Below are 20,078 nucleotides of genomic sequence, written 5' to 3'. Positions count from 1 at the left end.
TACCGAAAAAAGACAAACTCTTAAAGATGCCAAAGTTTTATTTTGCCATGTACCTCAAAACTTTAACCAAAATAATTTGAGACATTCGGAGACGAAATCTTTTGTTTGAAATTCTTTACTGCAAAATTGAAAATTAGTCAGATTTTTCCTAACTTTCATTTAATTTATATTCTAAGAGGTTTTTGCAGTAAGATTTAAAATGTGATTTAACTAAAATTCCGAGGCTTTCAAAGTACTATTTTTATACAATCACAGAAAATCGTCCGATAGTGTCCAGTGCCAAAAATCCGCAACTTTAGATAACGGAAAATAGTACAAAGAACTTTTAGAAACGTATAACACAAGGAGACAAAAATATCGCTATTACGAAAACAGTAGCAAAGCTCTGAGTATATAACACTGGCATCAACTGTGGATAGAGAACTAAATTTCGTGTAACTGTTTCACCTTTTTATGATATATCGATAGGGTATGAAATTTCCTGGAATAATCGGCTCTGAATAATCTCTAGTTCATATAGATGTATAGTCTAAATTCTTGCAACTTCCAGAATCTATATTTTTGTTGCCAAAGTCGCCAAATAGACTTTGAACCGATTATGCATTCATTATGAGTAACTGAAAAATTTCTATTTTTAGGAAGGTAATTATAGATTTGAAACATTAATCTTTTGAAGAAGAGCGATTTCGTTTGATTTCACCAAGCCTTTTATTTTTTCAAGACCCTGTATGTCGCCAAGATTTGCCACAATGGCTTCGAATGAAGCTACCCCCTAACTTGTATGCCAATGTAAATTAATAAATTGTCATTTTCATTTTCTTACTGGGTATTTGATTTAATTTAATCGATTTCTACCTGAAATTTAATAGTTTTATGAAATGTGCCTCAAAGGAATAATCAGGCTGTAAAAAAGGGACATTGTTACCATGCGAATATCCAAGTCAAGAAACAACAGAAATGTTAAAAAGGACACTTATTTCATTTGGACCAACAAATTTACAAATTTTTATTTCCATGATACTCGAAAAAAAGACAACACATTATAACACTTATTACCGAAAAAATTTAGCATGTTTCTGGGAAAAAAATGTCAAAATATTGACTTACCATATAAACCAGCCCTTCTCATCAGTTTCTTCTTTGAAAGAACTTTCATGGCCTGTATGAATGAAAAACAAAGTAAATGTTTGATGAAAAGCAAAAACATGAAAAGCAAAGTAAATGTGTGATTGAAACAATTTTAAGAAACCCTTTACAAGGTATAATTCCAGGATATTGACAAATGTAAATTTTTAGGCTTATATCGTAAAAAGCTGTTGATGTAAATACTAAAACACCAAAAGTTCGTAAAATAGTTATTTAAGGTATGAAATAAATGATGGTAAATATACTTACCAGAGATCGTTTAGCGAGAACTGAAAGTGGTAAGAATACTTACTACTGAACGTTAAGGGCAAAAAATATAATTTAATGTTCATTGGTAAATATACTTACTACTCAGTTTAAGGTAATTTAAAACAACTTTATACAGTTTTTGAAATTAGAAATCATGAAAATGCTCGGAATTCAAATTCAGTAATATCTTACATTAAAATTTGAAGCTCATTTTACATTTGATGGGCTGGATGGGTGGATCGACACATTGCATAAAAATAAAACTGCTGAAACCTAATTCAATTTTATCAATAATATTTTACCCACATTCTGTGTTAAGAAATAAACTTAAATGTCGTAAATTACAGTTTTCAAATAATTAATACATCAAATATGAAGTCAAAATGTGCATCAAGTCATTAAGAGGAAGATTCCGAATTTTAAGAAATTCCAACTGCATCAATAGTTTTTGTTCATTTTTAAAAATAAATGCTGAATTTAAATTGTATAAATTCAATAATAAATAATGATAATCAAATATAAGAATATCTTAGACACAAAGAACACAACACAGTGGTGTTTCATTTCTGAAAACTTTTCCAGGAGTTAAAATTTAATGACAGACCCTGGTACTTAATGTCGTTAAGAAAAAGTCTCACCGTGAATGTGCAGTGTTAAGCATATTTGTCACTTTGGAATTTAAATGATATTTAATTACAGACTTAATGTATTTCTGAGTATACTAATGTAGTAAATCTAGTAATTCTACTAATTCTGTTGTTGTTGTTGTTTCTGATGGCACTTGCCATGGACAAGCCCGCTGCTACGAAGACAGCGATTTTAAGCCGGTGGGGGGAGCACGTCTCTTGTTTTTATAGTAGCGCCATCTAGGGCCAAGAGAAAGACTTAGCTACACACACGTCACAACCCCTTTTACGGGGTGGACTTCATTCACTCATCCACAGATCGCAATTTAGACCTGAAGCAGAGAACGATCACCCCTGATCCAGTACCCCCAGTAGTATTACTCTCGACATGGAGGACTTTGTGACCACGACAGATTTATACGCGTGCCAGCCTCTACTAATTCTGACTAATTTTAGTAACTTAATGTATTTCTAATGTAAACTTGAGCTATTAAGGTAGCTCACTCGAATTTTAAGCATCTGATTATCCTATTTATCATTTTAAAATCCCTTTTTGAGCCACCATGAAAAATATTTCGCAGGTGATACGAATATATATCAGAGAACTATAAAGGCTTAAGAAAATCCATTATACAAATTTCGAATTATCTGCAAAAACAGGTTTACGAACAACAAAAGCATTTTATAAGATGGCATCTCGGTAAACATCAAACCTTTGTACCATAAATACAGTTCTTTAGTTAAGAAAGAAAGAAAAAATGTAAGATTTAAAAAATTAATAAGAAAAGACTTGGATTTTCATCATCCGATGTCTGAGAAATTTCTTCAAAAAGATAGAAGGCGGATGAGACGAACAATCAAAGCCTTTTTGCTCGAGGCGATTGAAGATTTTTTATAAAGCTTATTTGTTTTTAAAAAGTTTGTTTGGAAGTACTGTATATAATAAAAAATTAAGTGTTATCAAGTTGAACCTTGTTTCTATACTTGTGAACATTTTTTGAAATCTCTGTCTTGTTTGAAAGCAGCCATTTTCAAGTTTTTGTTTAATGCTGATTTAATACAAAAAGATGGAGATGACATTAAAAACAGAGATAAAAGGAACGACAACGGAAGTAAAATATAAGTTTAAAATAAGAGTTATCAAAGAAAAGAGTGCCGCTTTATGGTTATTATAATTAACTAACCATCTTTGTCGACTAGATGATTTTCTGACATTATTGGTTATAAAATATTTTCAACAAATATTTTTTGTGTAACTATGTCTAAACTAATTTTATCAGCAAAATATTTTTAAATTTTGAATTTTAATACACATATAATTCACAGTATACACCATTCTGTTCATTATGCTCGGCACTTCTCTAATTTCCTGTAATACATCTAGTGCCTGTTTTACATGACTATACCTTTATACATAATGTTTTAAATTTCAAATTTTAATAAACATATAACTCATAATATATCCTATTCTGCGCATTATGCCGTGCATTTGCAGAATTTCATCTATTTATCTTCATATACGCATTTATATGACAGGAAAGAGCAGCAGTGAATTAGCTAATTAATGGCTTAATTAATTGCTTAAATCTAAATTAGCGAAACATGAATTATCCCTGAAAGAAAATATTGTATCCATAACGACTGATGGGGCAACAGTTATGAAAAAAGTTGGAAAGTTGATTGGTGCAAATCAGCAGTTGTGCTATGCACATGGAATTCAATTAGGAGTAATAGATGCATTATACCAAAAAAATAAAGAACCGAAGAATCCAAATACTGTGGATATAGAAATTTCGGATTCCAACTTTGAAGAGAGTAAGAGTGAGAGTGATATTGATAATGAAGATAATGACAATGTAATTGTTGAAGTAGATATTACTAATGAGGATGAAATATTAACCTATCAAAAAATGCTTCCTATAATTTATAAAGTTCGAAAAATTGTTAAGATATTTCAACGTTCCGCTATAAAAAGGATATATTACTTAAATATATACTAACTGAAAATAAAGCAGAATATATGTTAATATTAGATTCTAAAACACGTTGGAATAGTTCACTCCTAATGATGGAATGATTTTTGAAACTGAGAAATCCAATCCAAAAAGCAATAATCGACTTAAACCTGTAAATTAATTTTTCAGATAGTGAAATCGCCTTAATATCCAGAACTATATCAGCTCTACTTCCAATAAAACTGACTACTGAGGCATTATGTCGGAGAGATTGATTTATTAACAGTTAATGCAACTATAAATTTCATGTTGCAGTCACTGAAAGAACAACACGCATCACTATCTGAAGAATTATATATTACATTGAAAAACCGCACAGAAGAAAGGCATACCGAAATAGAAAATGGTATGGTATTTACATAATTATAGTGATTTTAAAAATGAAAATGAAAAAGAAAAAAAAGAAACGAACAAATTCAAATCTGATTAAGTTTAGAGTAAATTTTCTTAAAATTTTTTACCCACAAACCTATCCACATTGAGAAGAATTCGATTCAATTATCGAAGATTATGATGTCACTACTGTCGACAGTGAAAAGGAATTGTCTCTTGAACAAAAATTAGAATGAGCGATAAATAAAAAAAATTCAACGAAGCAAAATACAATACAGAAATCAGCTATATCCAAAATCATCCGACGAGAAATCGATTTATTTGAAGATGAGGGATTTAGAGGCAAATAATTTTAAAAAGTATATTGTGCATTGCTAACAGTACCACCAACTAGCGTAGATGCCGAAAGAGCGTTTTCGACAGCTGGTCATTTTTACACAAAATTACTTTTCAGGCTTAATGACAGTACAATTAATGCATTATGTTTTTTAAGATCACATTTCAAAAATTTGTAATAGTACCACAGACTGAATAATGATATTTACACTTTTTTTTGTGATTTAAATAAATAAGATGTTTCTTTACTTTTTTTGTGATTATATACTGTTATAATTTATAAGTTACAAATTATTTTTTGTGATATTTACGCTCCCTAAAAAAACTGGCAAATAAAACAAAGAAACACCTGTGTTTTATTTCCTTTTCTAAAATTTCTAACACCGGTATTAAAACCGGTATCCCGGTATTAAGATTTAAAAAATACCGAATATCGGTATTGAAATTTTGGTCTGGTATTGCAATCCCTATCGAGGACAGATTGTGAGGGCAGTAGAGGGTCAAAGCACACATACACATTCAATTGTGTTATTAGTAAAGATGTAAACAAACTAACTAACAAATGCGCAGCCTCAACTAAAGATAATCATACCACAACAACAAGAACCTCACCTCCACCTCTTGAATGCCCATGTGAACTGAGATATAAGTCAATAAACGCATCTAACATGATTGAACAAAAATTTTGTAAATAACTACTTGATAAATAAAATGCATGCTTGTACAAAATATTACGCGGTTATTAAAGAAATGACAAGCGCATTAATGCAAAAATTCGAATTTGTAGAAAAAACTAGCTAGTTGTATGACAAAAATTTTAATAAAATAATTGAATTGGGCAATATACCCACAGGTTGACAGATATGTCCACGACGGCCCTCGTCAGCCTCAACTAATAGATTGAAAGTTGGTGAGTTCCAGACCTGAATCTGCCGTACATTAATGAATTAAGTACAAGGAGTTTAGCACATTCAAAAGACAAAAACAGTCTTTCACTACAGAGGTATGTAAACCTGGAGATAGGATTTTAAATTAAATGAGATACACATCATTTGATCTTATTCCAAAATTACTATATCCTTCTCCAATCAGTACTATTTTAAACTTTATAAATAGTATAAAAATTCAATCATCTATAAGTTGGGGTGGAGTTTTACAGATTTTTTTATAACAGTTTCACTCTTTTAATACCGAAAGACCCCGAACATCCATTCAACGAAATTACGGCAGGCGTTCGAGATATCTGGCTATCACTGCAAAATTTCCTCCTTTTTCCGCTATGATTGATTGAATACCCGAAGAACGTGCTTTAGAGGAAATCATTCGTATGGATTATAGAAGGGCAGGGGAATTTCTGAGATCTCTTAAAGGATGTCCAAGCATATATTAGATTAATAGCCATCAGCTGAACGGGTCTTCTTTTTTATATATATCCCATAAGAACACTGAGGGGAGGGGAGTAAGAATTTTATCTTATCTCTGAAAGAAAAACTAGAGTATTTCAGTTTTTTGAGATATCTTATTTGTACGACAAAAAGTCTATAAACGAAGTGATTGAACGATAAATCTAAATTTTCTTCAAACAAATAAAAATAAAAACAATTTACACTTCGCAGAGCCATAATATTTTATAAAAAATACCAGAGATTAATTTATTTTAATTTTACCGAAAGTGTTTAAGCACCACAATACTTTTTATATAACAGCTAGCTTTTTTGACGGTCATCTAATTATTACTGGATTATCAATTTGCATTAATTTTAATTAAAACTTTTAAGCTTAATTTAACACTGACATTTCCCTCAATACAATATTTTAAGCGTAAAATTGTGACATACAATAAAGTAGTGGTATTTTCAAATATTTATTTCAAATATTTATTTTTATTCAGTTTATATGTGAGAATTCGTAACATTTTAAACCCATGCTATTCTAAAGCTATTAAAATCAGGTAATCCGTATTCTTATTGCACGGTGTCTTTTGAGATACCGTGAGATCAATTTTTTAACCTTTAAAAAAGATAACGTTTTTTTTTATTCTTCATGTAAGGTAATTAGCAGAAACTTTCTTCCTTGGCTACTGGAAGAAAAGTATATGATAAAATATCAAAAACGTCACTATTTTATTCTTTAAAGATAATACAAGTTTCTTATCCTTCAGGTAAGATAATAAGCAGAAAAGAAGCTTTCTTCCTCAGCTGTTGACATTGAAAAAAAAGTGTGCAACTAAACATTTGGTGAAGCAATGAGTATAGTTTGAATTTCAATGCAACATTTTAATGAATTTTAAGAAAATATGCACAAAAAATTTTCAGAAAATTCGCAAAATTTATTAAGGAAGAGATACCAAGACAACTAAATTTATATTAATTTTTGAGCCAAAATAATTTTAGAAGTTATTACCGAAATTATCAAAATCTTTTTTAATTTTTAATTCATAAAATTTCTCATAGAAATTTCAAAAGAACCGCTTTGAAGTGCTCATTACCTCTCCTGAAAGTATATTTGTGCCAAATTTGGTTTTTCTGAATCACAGCGGCCAGTAGAACACCGATGTATTCAAAGATATATTTCCCTATATTATTCGTAAATTCTATCCTGCATGATTGTTTTATATAGAACAAAAATTAAAATATTAAACAAAGAAAATATTAAAATTTATGTGAAGTGTTAAAAAACCCATTTTTGTAATCATAAACTTTCATAATACAGTTTCAACTAATAAAAAAAAATAGTTTTAATCTATTCAGATTTTACTTTGCACCACGATATTTTTCTAATAGTTCTCATTTCTTTTATTTGAGGGACCAATTTAAAAAAAATTACAGGCCCTTGAATAAGTTTTAAAATCGAAAAGTAAGTTCTCCAACTTCTTTGAAATTCTCGAACATTGGATCTAATTATTACTGTTAAGAGACGAGGCGAGTAATTAATTTTTTTTCTTTTCTCTTTCGTTCAAGGACAGCGACTTTAAACAAAAGGAAGAAACTGAATTTAATAGGCAAGAAAAAAATGAAATGTTCTAAACAGTATTTTAACGCTTTCTCGCGAAATTCAATTAGACATTTAATGTTTACGTTGACGGCGAATTTTTATGCAATTAGATTGAGTAATTATAACTTCAAAAAAGAAGACAGTAAAACACTAACCCATCAGAAATGGTGGAATAAATTGAATTTTAAGGAATTCGGTGATAATGAAATGCAAGCCTTTTTTTTTAAATATGCATATTAAATACTTAATATGTCAAGCAAGTTAGTCCGTACAGTGTAAGTGCATATTATATTTCTGCTTTATTTTGACCTGTTGATTCGATTATACTATTCAACTACTGCTATTTTATAATGCTGCTATAACCATTACACTACTACTATTTTTTGACCCGTTGATTCGTCAGGATTATAGGTTATATTTAAATTCAGTTAAATCTTTCAGACAAAAAAAAATTCATTTCCATGATTCCATCGATCTGTCAGACATTGAAACCGTGTTATTTTAATTGCTTCATATAATGTAATACATTAACATATGTACAGCAATTAAAAAATACGGTAATGTAATAAATTACATATGTAATGTATTGCATTACCGTGTACATATGTAAATTAACATATGTAATGTTACATTAATATATGTAAGGCAATTAAATATATATATTACGTACATGAACCTTTTTAAATTGGATCAATGACATTTTTCACTCTGATATAATCGGATGTATAAACAGACATCCGATTCAAGATATAATCGGATGTATGTACAGATTTTAATTGAAATGAATTTTAAGGAATTTGGTGATAATGAAATGTAAGCCTTTTTTTAATAAACATATTAAATAGTACTTAAAATATGTCAAGTAGAGTTAGTTCGTACAGTGTAAGTACACATTATAAATATATATTAGTACACATTATAAATATATATTTGACGCCTTTTTTTACCTGTTAATTTGCAGGAATATTGGTTACATTTAAATTTAATTAAATCTTTCAGAGAGAAAAAAATAAAAAAAATCATTTCCATGATTCCATTGAATTGTCAGACATTAAAACCGTATTATTTTAATTGCTTTACATATGTTAATGTATTACATTAACATATGTACAGCAATTAAAAAAACACGGTAATGTAAGACATTACATATGTATTGTATTACATTACCGTGTACATTACAAATGTAATGTTACATTAACATAAAGCAATTAAATATATACATTAGGTACATGACCCTTTTCAAATTGGATCCATGACTTTTTTTACTGTGATATAATCGGATGTATAAACAGACATACGATTCGAGATATAATCGGATGTATGTACAGAGAAAATATTAGAAAAATGAATAATACATTGAACAGAACAGTATAAAGTTTCTTAAATAGTATGAGTTATATGTATCTATCGAAATTTGAGGTTAAAAATCATTTCGTTAAGGATACTATCAAGACCAAGTTAATCAAAAAATTAATAGAAATTTTCAGTCAACATTAATTCTAGAAAACAACTGGTCGCCAAACGCTGCAAGAATATATGCCATTTCTTCAATATCAATATAAAATGTTATTAAAAAAGGGCGTATTTCTTAAAAATATTTCCTTATAAATTTACTTGAATATAATCTTGATTTCAATATTGTACCTTTTCTTGAAAAATTGCTAATTTTTTCGTATTTTACCTGTGAAAATTCTATAGATTTTTTGCATGATTTTGGGAAATTGTGAAATCTTTTCAGAATTTATTCTCTGTGAAAGAACAAACTTACATTTTATCACATACAATTCCAATCAATGAATAATCTAAATTATTATTTACTTATTCAAATAATTAACCAAATTATCCTTTTTTTGAATTGCGAAACCGGAAGAAGAAAAGATGCATAGAACAATAAACAACCATTAAAATTTAATGAGAAACGTATTAAAGTTTATCGCCTTGTGACAAGGTGCATTATCTTGTGAAAGGAAGTATAGCTATTTTCAGCATCATTAATAGAAAAAATATTTCATACAAATTGTAAAAAAAAGAGGGCTTTTAAGTTTTAAGAGAAATAATTAGGATTAATTTGTTTATTAGCTAGAAGAAGGTATTTAATTTTTAATTTCACACAAAAGAAAATTCTCTTTCTTAAGAAAATTTTCTGGAAAGCGAAGCCTCTTTTTCCCGCTCTTTTCCTAACCTTAGAATCTTTAGATTTTAACAAGGTTGTAAAAAAATTACAGGCTTCATTAAAATCCAAAATTATCTCGCTGATGAATAAGAACAGAATGTCATTTTTTAAAAAAAAATTAAATTCAAATAAGAATGAATTGTTGATGTTTTTAAAATTTATCATATTCGATTAATGTTTTCTTATATTTAACTGATTGAATAATTCAGTTTAATAAGTTAAGTTTCCCAATTAGAATGTTCTAAAATGTGAGTTTCAAAATAATGGACTTTATTTCTAATTCTTTTAGACCCTCAAAATCTCGTGTATATAAATACGTCATAATTAACCCTTTTGTGATGAATAAAATTATTGAATGTGATCTAATAGGATAAAATATATAATATGATAAAGATGTTATATAAAAAAATAATTAAAATTCGAAGAAAAAATTAAAAAAGAAATAAAATTAATAATAGTAACAAAATTTTAAAATGATAAAATTCAAAATAATAAAGAATTAATCAAAAAAGTACGTGAAAATTACTAACAGGTATTTTAAAATGTTATCTATCTTTCAAATCTTAATCTTAAATAATATATTAAGTATTAATAATATGTTATTATAATATATTAATTATAATTAAGTCTTCAATAATATATTTCATAATTTATTGTGTAATATATTCAAGAATATTAGAATAAGTTTTTCGAAATATTAAAATAATTTTTTCTGAAATATACTATTAGATAGCGTTTACATTTGAAAAAAAATGTTTATGAAAATTAATCGATAAACTAATTAAATTAATTTTGAAAAATTATGATATTGTATAGCCATCGGGAATGCATAAGTATACAAAATTTTAGAATGTTAGCACATCAGTAATCAAAACTTTTTCCTTTTTTATACATACGAAAAAATTTGATTAAAAAAAAGAATATTTAAAAACCAAAAAAATGCACTTAATAAATATCTCCATTTTCTACGATACAAAATAAAATGTTTAGTATTTTAGAAACTTTTATTTCTTATATTGCTATCAGCAGAATTTCAGTAAGAATATTGATCAATTTAAGAAAATTTAGCGCCAAAACAAATATTTAAATAAATAGAAACGTTTTACTCACATAATGCATATTATCTTCTTCGTTGTACGCTAGTTTAACGATGCCAAAAGATCCCTAAAATCAAAACAAAAGAAACATTAATAAAATATTTTTCAAAGACCGAAAACAATTTTCGTTTAAGATACTTTTTTCTAAATAATTCTAAATTTTTAAACATGTAGAAACATTCTTTTATATTTCTAGACTAAAAGAAGCATATAAACTTTCGCAATGTAAAAATATTAAATGTTTCCTCTGCAGATATCTTTTACGCGGGTATTCTTTAAATCAGTAGCAAAGCAGTCATGAATAAAGAATTTTAGAATTTACTGGATTTTTAAATTATAATTTTTTTTTTATTCTTACGAACAAACACAGCATCTTTATATATAAACAATTATATCATGTTTACCTTTACAACACAACGAAAAATCGAAAATTAGATAGAGAAACCTACTTTATGTTTACGTGCAATAATATTCAATATATTTTAAGTTTAGGATGCAAAACCTTTTAAAAGGCTTTTTTTAATAGTATGTTTTCATAAAGAACAAATGGTATTCATATCCATAATGTCATAGAAATGCAAGAAACTGTTTATGTTCCACAATTTTATATTTATTTTTATTAGGTGCAAACGATATTTATATGTTTATATTTTTGAAACACAGTCTTTTTCGTTGAATAACTTTTGTAGGGAATAAAAATGATATATTGCTTTGTTTCAAAGAGAAAATAGAAAACGATAAAAGATAGAAATGACTACATAAAAGCATCCCAAATTTCCTTTTTATGATAACAATGTAATGTATTCAAGTGAAATACAAAACGAATACTTCGCTTCAAATGGAACTTGGAAAAAAAGTTATCATATATTGTATTTTTGCCTTTCTAAATATATTATAAAAACAGAAATAAAAGAAGTTATTTTTGTTTTAAAATATCCTAATTGAAATACTACAGATAAATATATTTCATCTACAAATGAAACAAATATCTGTGAAATTTTTTTTATACTTATAATCGCAGATATTTCCATAGAACTCACAAAATCGAAAAAGAAGTAAAAATTGAACATTCAAATTGAATTTCCAAGCTGGAATTAAAAATGCTATTTTAAAGTAACATGTAATGAATTTTAATTGCAAATCCTAATCTGCAGGGAAGGTAAACAAAACGCTTTTTATAAATTTACGCTCGCTACATTTTGTGAAGTTTTCTCAAATATGTCAAAATTTTTAAACAAATTTCACGTTTTTCTTTCTTTATTTTGAATCTTCATAATTTGATATAATCCTCACAAAGTAAAAAGGTAATAGTTAACATTTAAATTAAATTTGAAAATGTAATTTAAAAGCTATGTGTTTAAGATGAATTTCAGTAAAAAGATACAAATATTAATGAAAATAAATAAAATATACATTTTTAATTATAAACAGTAACCTTGAAATTACATTATTTTGCAGAAGTTGATAATATGCAGAGGAGATATTAAATATTTGATTAAGCAATGTTTTAACTCGATAATAATAATAAGTGAAATATCTTGAAAATAATAAGTACTGCATTACATGATTCTTTAAATTTTTATTCGGTTCAAATCTACTAAATCCTTATTTCGTGGCTAGATATATTTTCTTCCTTCTTTTATTTTTAATTTATTAAATTTCATTTCAAAAAATTTAATGTAATGACAGTTATTTTCTTTTTTTAAACTTATTTTATATTTATATTATTTCATTTTATATTTATATTATTCCATTTTTTTTATTTGTTTTATATTTATATTATTCCATTTTTTAAAATTTGTTTTATATTCCATTATTATTATTTTTGAATTTTGATAGAATTATATTATTAGCGAATGGTTCCGAACCTTTATATTAAACGACAATAACTAACTTAAGGCAAGTACAGGGAAAATACAATGTATTTCAAGGCTTAATCTGAAAATTGCATGCTCAAGTGCATTTTTTAAATTAATTTTTTAATATAATAATTTATATTATAAAAACGATTCCAAGATAACAGAAGATTTAGAGAGAAAGAACTAAATTATTCAATTTAATCATACAGTGTTTATTTCTCGTGAATATAAAAGCAAAATTGTAAAATAATGAACAAACAAAAAGCGTGCGTAAAAAATAAAACAGACTAAAAAGATTTAAATAAAGTAAAATAAAACTTTGAACGTAGCAAGATACGCATTGTTTGTAACTTTCCCTTACGGGGAAAAGTAAAGGAAAAATGAAACTATCATCCCCCTTTCCTGCGTTTGGGAATTTTATCTTATTAAAACTAACTTATCCCTTAGGGTAAGTTAATTTCAGCTCGAGGGATTGGATAAAGATTATAATAGATGCATATCATAATAGATACTATTATGTGTGATGCGAGATATATCATAATTATTGTCAGTGTATGAATAAATCAATAACGAAAAAGACATATCGCGAGCAAAAGGTTTGAGCTAACACCGGGTGTCTCTGTGTTATGGCAAACAATTATGCAGGGATATTATGATTACAATTATGACGAATATACATGGAACTGTTTTTCTTGTATACACGCCATTCTACCAAGTGTAACATCAAAATTGTTTACCAATCAAAACTGAAAATTTTCCTGCATGTGGTTTAGTTTCTAATTTTTCTTCTTCTTCTAATGGTAAATTGATATTAAAAAATCTGTTCCTCGTGAGTTTTCAAGCCCAAACTGTGTTTTCAAATTTTGAATTGTAAATTGTATGACCTTTATTTTCACAAAATTGTTCATTCCTGGTGATATGGATATAATGTTGATTTCGTAAGGTAAGGGTAGCGGATTGGAGATTCATTTGTACAAAGATTTAACTCCTTTTTAGGATGATTGCACATTGAATCCATCATAGATCAAACGCCCTCTTTATTAGCATGGCTTGAAAGTTAGGAGATTGAATCCATCATAGATCAAACGCTCTCTTTACTCGTATTAGCATGGCTTGAAAATATGGAGACTGAATCCATCATGGATCAAACGTCCTCTTTATTAGCATGGCTTGAAAATATGGAGACTGAATCCATCATGGATCAAACGTCCTCTTTATTAGCATGGCTTGAAAATATGGAGACTGAATCCATCATGGATCAAACGTCTTTTTTTCAGTGTGGCTTGAAAGTTTCAGAGCATTTATCGTCTCAAAATGACAACATGAGTTTCAAAATAGCCATAGTATAGTTTTGAAATGTTTTGCACCGAGTAAACCAAACAAAATTGTCAATTTGCAAATATGAGGTATAAGTCAGCCATCTAACTCTCCGACCCGCCACGAAGGCACATGGATTTACACCATAAAAACTGAATGACCGGACCGCCGCAACAGTAACATTGGCGGGAACTGTGGTTGAGTCCTAAGGGCGATCAACCGGCCACGGTACAACCCTCCCCGAAGGAAGTACGTCCCGTCATCGATGGGAGGAGTCAGATCCCTCACCTATTAGTATACCCTCCAGGGTGGCTAGATCCAACCACCATGCCGGAAGCCTCTCAGCCTCATTACGAGGTGCCCCCGGGGGAAAAATATGAGGTACAAAGAAAAAGTAGATTTCAGTATTAATGACAAAGTATGCTATGTTCTCTTACAAAAGGGCTCTGTGTTATTGTTGCTTCAGAAAGTAGCAAAATTATATTTCACTGAGAGAATGGCAAATTCTTATTTCAATTTTTAGTAGTAGTAAGAGCGTGCTTCTCTAGTTCTTTGATAAGTATGCTATAATTTTCTATGAGGTAATAACATAACCAAAGAGCTGGAGGTAAATGTACGACTCAAGCTCTTTGGCATAGTAGCAAAGTAAGCCATAGTTCTTCGAAATGGCGGAAAAGTGTATTATAATTTTTTTGAATAAACGGAAATATATGCCACAGTACAGTAAATTTAATAGATAATCGTGACTGGTATTTCTAAGTAATTTCAAATCGGCAATTAGAAATCAAATCTGAACATATATTTAATACATATGAAAGTTAACCTATTTATCAGCAACAACTTCAGCAGTCATTTCTTTAGTTTGCTTATCATAGCCGAAGTTTCAAACAATTTTTTTTGTAATGTTAATTTATCATTGTTACAACACAGTGAAAAACCAGTGGGGGTGGTCTCCTCAACGTTTCTCGCATACTCTCTAATAACATTGTCATACCAGCGAACGAACGTCTCACGTAGCATTGGCGCACAATAGTTACGAAATATTAACTTTTGGCGTAAATTTAGTATTTTTACTGTATCCGTCTTATCGTATCTAACGTATCCTTGGCGAGATATTGAGCGATTAATCCCACGTATGCGTTAATAGTATCCGAAAATCGAATTTGAGATTTAGATACATTTTTCTCAACCGGTTGAAACAAAAATTTGGTACAAAACGGCACTAATAGTCACAAATTCCCATGCCAAATTTGATATATTTAAGTCACTCCGGTTTCGAATTATCGTGTTTACATGTTTCTAAAAGTTCAGATCAACAGATGGTCAACCCCTCACTGGATCTGTCTCAAAATTTTATAGATCTCTACACTATTGATGTACCGGATTTGATCTATCTATATCTCTTTGTTTTCTAATTATCGTTTTAACTTATATTCGAAAAACTGGAAATTCGTTTCTCCAAATAGACTTTATTCAAAATTAGACAGAGACTTTAAAATTCGGTGTAAATACTGTAATTCTAATTTCATCCATTTAGCTCAAATCCTCTTCGAGTTATTTCTGCCAAAGACAACAAATAGACAGTTTTAGATAGACAGTTAGAAATAGACAAAAATTTTGCAAAATATGTTTCTTGAACTCGTGGAGGTTCAAATATTTTAGAATCGTCAAAATCTCGAGTGCGAATTTTTTGAAGACTATTATACTTTCTCTATACTACGCATACGAGGAAATAAAAAGAACATGAAATAAACTGAGTAACAGTCTGAAAGAGGTCTCCCTCGATTTATAACCCTACAATTATTCATCAATTCTTATATCATTTGAGAAGACAGAAGACGCATTTCTACTTCAGAAGCACCCCCCCCCCCCCATCAAGATGTCTTCGCAAGAGAAACAAAATTATTCTTCTCACCAGTGACGGCTTATGTTCTTTTTTATAAGAGCAAGAGTATGATATTACATCGAAGCGACTAAGCAAACACCTCACCTAGGTGTAAAAAAATGATAAAACACGAACAAGGAGTTTTCTATTTTATAAGAGAACATGATAAAATTTTTAACTCCATGTTTGATCTAGGATGTTTAACATTTGTATCCATAACAAAATAATTTGCTAGACAGCAAACATGATAAATAATAATTATCTAAGAGTGAATCTTTAATAATTTTTAGAAGGAATATTTTGTAAGATTAAGAAATTATTTAGGAACTGCATTTCGTTGAGGAATTTTTACATAATAGTACATACCTTTAGGCTGTAGCCAACGATTTTCGAAACACGCATTTCGAGATACATATGTTTAACAAAATTACAGAAGATAATCTAATATTGTCTTTTAACAACGTTGATAATTGAATTATCAGTTATAAGATTAGCAACGGTTTATACATTTCAACTAGAAATGGTTGCGATATGGATCGAAATTATTTTTTTAAGACTGTATTTTTATTTCTTATATCATTTGCTAACTTTTTCACTTGATAATTAACATAAAAGGAGCGTGAAGGAACTGTCTTATCGCAGCTTTCTCGCATCAACATTCATAATTACTTAACCATGAAAAAAATCCCGAATCTTGGGCAACATTGTGAATGTTGCGGAGGCTCCGATTTTTGTTTTTAATGTCCTGCACATGAGAGTAGTGTGTTTCATATTATTACAGTACAGAAAACTGGTTATTGCATAATATTTAAAGTATGCCATTGGCGAATACTTGTTACGAAAGAGCCTAACAATGTGTGATATTTTGATATTAAACACTTTGATGTGCTTAGCATGCAAGTACAAGAAAACTAAATATTCGATGTCTTTTTTTAACCGGAATTAAACTAAAACACGATGCAGAATTAGAATTGGAATTACAAGATAAGAATCATCTTATTTATTTAAGTCACTGCTTTTTTGAGTTATCTTCTTTCCATTCCTGCAGAAGTACAAGTCGAGATATAGCTATCACCGCGATTGATATTTGATTGATATCTACATTATGGATGCTATAGGGGCCGAGATAAGCTGGTTGGTAGGGCGTTGGATTCGCGTCCCTTGGGTTGCGAGTTCGAACCCCGCCGGTCGAAGACTCTCCGTGTGTGTGGTGGCTGGCGCACGTATAAATCTGTCGTGGTCACAAAATCCTCTATGTCGAGAGTAATAATACCACTGGGGGTACTGGATCACAGGTGATCGTTCTCCGATTCAATCCCAAATTACAATTTGTGGATGAGTGAATGAAATGCACGAATGAAGTCCGCCCCGTAAAAAGGGTTGTGTCGTGTGTGTAGCTAAGTCGTACTCTTGGCCCTAGATGGCGCTACTGAAAAAACAAGAGACGCACCCTTGGCTTAAAATCATTGACTTCTAAAGTCAGTGGGCTTGTCTATGGCAAGTGCAATTAAATACAGCAATAACATGGATGCTATATCTATGTATTCTAATTCATTTTTTTTGGATAATTATGGTGTTAATTTTTATTTAGACAGCCGGGCACACAGATTTCCTCTGCATGGATTCGATTCAAAATTTAATAGAATTCTGGAAACTTACAGACAGATAGATATACAGATATAATTTCAAAAATGCATTTGTCGGACTAAAATTTGGAAAGAAAAGCCTAGCTCAACGCGTTTTTGAGCTATCATATTCACACACAGATAGAGTGAAGAAAGACATAATTCTAAATATGTGTTGTTTGGACTCAAGCGGTGGTGTACATATGAAAACACTTAGGAGTTCCAATTTTTTGACGCTTATTATTTTTTCTCTTTGAATACATCAAATGCGAAACATTAGAAAAGTAATAAAGATGTAAATATAAAACAGAAAATGAATAACAATCAAGAATTTCTTGTCTTGGCAATAATCCCTTTGTCACCAAGGCCGGGTGTCACTGATTCGATATCAATAGTCATTATTATATCAGAAAAATGTTTTCCTTGTCATGAGACTTACGGCGTAAGGTGACAATGTTACATATTCGTAACAGTAAAATTAAATGCAATTATTAACTATATAAACTTTATATTGATTTTTTTTAATTTTCCCAAAGGTCACTTTCCATAAAAATCGTTAGGAACAAGACATTTTATTACTGAAAAATTCCAGTAGCAGACTGTTTAGTGACCATGTAAAGATTGACCTCTTTGAATGGCTAAAGTTCGTTTACAGTTCAACTACTGTGTGAGAGATACCAAACATCTAATTTTAATTTCAATACCCTATCTTCAATTTCAAATATTTGAACATCAAATGTTTGAAATATATGCAATAGACTTCTAAATAAATTCCCAAATTCAAAGATTTATAAACCGAATCTGATTGCTTGGTTCTCATTACCGTTTCTATGCATTATTAAAACTTTTAACTACCTTCAGTTTCTCTTGATATTCGAGTTATGGGAAAAGATTTTCAATGTCAAATGTTTAATTAATTAATCCAACCAAATTCAAAGTGATTCTATCTGCTATAACTTCCGAACTCCTTTAGAAATCATTGCATCATCTCCTTGCATTACGCATTTTCTCAGATTTCTTTACCTTATTAATAAATATGTAATGTTTACACTATCAGTTTTATCTTATCACACTAAAGGTTTGATGGTGAGTATATTTACTAATTATATATTGTAAATCACTCAAATTACAATTAAAATCTTTGAAATGGTCTTAAAGATAAAGAACTCACTGCTGTTGAAATACTTAAACCATATTTCGTATTTAAATATTTCAACGTATTCCAGTTTGATGGTTACTATAACGGCTAAAAAACTTAAGAGAAATTTGAATCCTACAGTTTTTATAAGACTACTTATCTTCATTTTCTCTTTGAATTTATTTTAAAATGTTCAGTGTCAGAAAAAGTAATTTGAGATAATATTCTATATTTTCATCCTATAGTTCATCTATGGTCACCAATAACTGTGAGCTTTTAGGGAGTTATTTTACATGGAAATAATTAATATATTACATTGCTTTTCATTAGCGAATAAAAATAAATTCAATGCATTTCTTTCAGCATTAACAAAAAATCAGTTTTGGAAACAATAACAGGACTTGAAATCAATATCCGTTAATAAACTCAGGAACGAACAGTACTAAAATGTCGCTATTATCTTTTTAAAATTAAAACTGTTAAATCCAATGCCATTTGCCAATTTAGTATATTTTAACAGAATCAAATAAGCAGATTCATATTTTAATGCGCTCCATACTAAGAAATTGTCTAAAAATCATGCATCAAAACTAAATTAAAAATGTAATTCAAAATGTATCTTTCTCTCAGAAAACAAAATATTTTTAATAAGCATTAAAATTATTTGGAACAAAGAAATACAAAAGAATTTGGAATTAAACATAAAAAGCGAGAAGATGTCTTTTTTAGCGTGAAATTTAAAACAAATGAACTGAGAAAACAAACTAAAAATAAACCTACAGGAGTGGTCTCTACAAAGCGTTCTTACATGCTCTCTTATAAACTTATCAGACCAAAAAACGTCTTACAGGGTATTGGCGTACAATAGTTCAGAAATATTTACATTTGGCGTTAATTTAGCATTTTTACTAAATCCGTCGTATCCATTCTTGGCGAGTTATTTGGCGATTAATCTCTGACCTGTGTTAGTAGTATACAAAACTTGAATTTGTGTTTTAGACACGGTTTTCAACCGAATGAAACAAAAATTTGACACAAAACTGTACTTGTAATCACAAAATCCAATAAAAAAACTTGATATATTTAAGTCACTGCGTTTCTGAATTACCGCGTTTACATAATTCTGAAAGAACAGACCGATGGACAGTCTACCCGCTGTTGCGTTTGGCTCAAAATTTGACAGATGTATATACTAAACATGTATAGTCTGCGTAAGGAAATTTATCTATATAGCTATCGTCGTTTTATAATTATCGTGTTAACCAATATTCGAAAAATTATACTG

At 29.2% G+C, this 20,078-nt stretch overlaps 1 protein-coding gene across 2 annotated transcripts in view; it reads right to left on the bottom strand.

The window, feature by feature from the left end:
• The window catches only part of LOC129984054 (calcium/calmodulin-dependent protein kinase kinase 2-like), a 212,268-nt gene that overhangs the window by 68,630 nt on the left and 123,560 nt on the right, over positions 1-20,078 (bottom strand). For both annotated transcript variants that reach the window (XM_056093823.1, XM_056093822.1), the window contains exons 4-5: positions 10,983-11,036; positions 1,108-1,159 (exon numbers count right to left, since the gene is read on the bottom strand). In XM_056093823.1, the coding sequence (XP_055949798.1) occupies positions 1,108-1,159; positions 10,983-11,036 (106 nt within the window). The remainder of the gene's footprint in view (positions 1-1,107; positions 1,160-10,982; positions 11,037-20,078) is intronic.

This window comes from Argiope bruennichi, chromosome 9 (genome assembly GCF_947563725.1).
Source record: "Argiope bruennichi chromosome 9, qqArgBrue1.1, whole genome shotgun sequence".
Lineage (NCBI taxonomy): Eukaryota > Metazoa > Arthropoda > Arachnida > Araneae > Araneidae > Argiope > Argiope bruennichi.
This window is presented reverse-complemented; position numbering and strand designations above follow the sequence as displayed.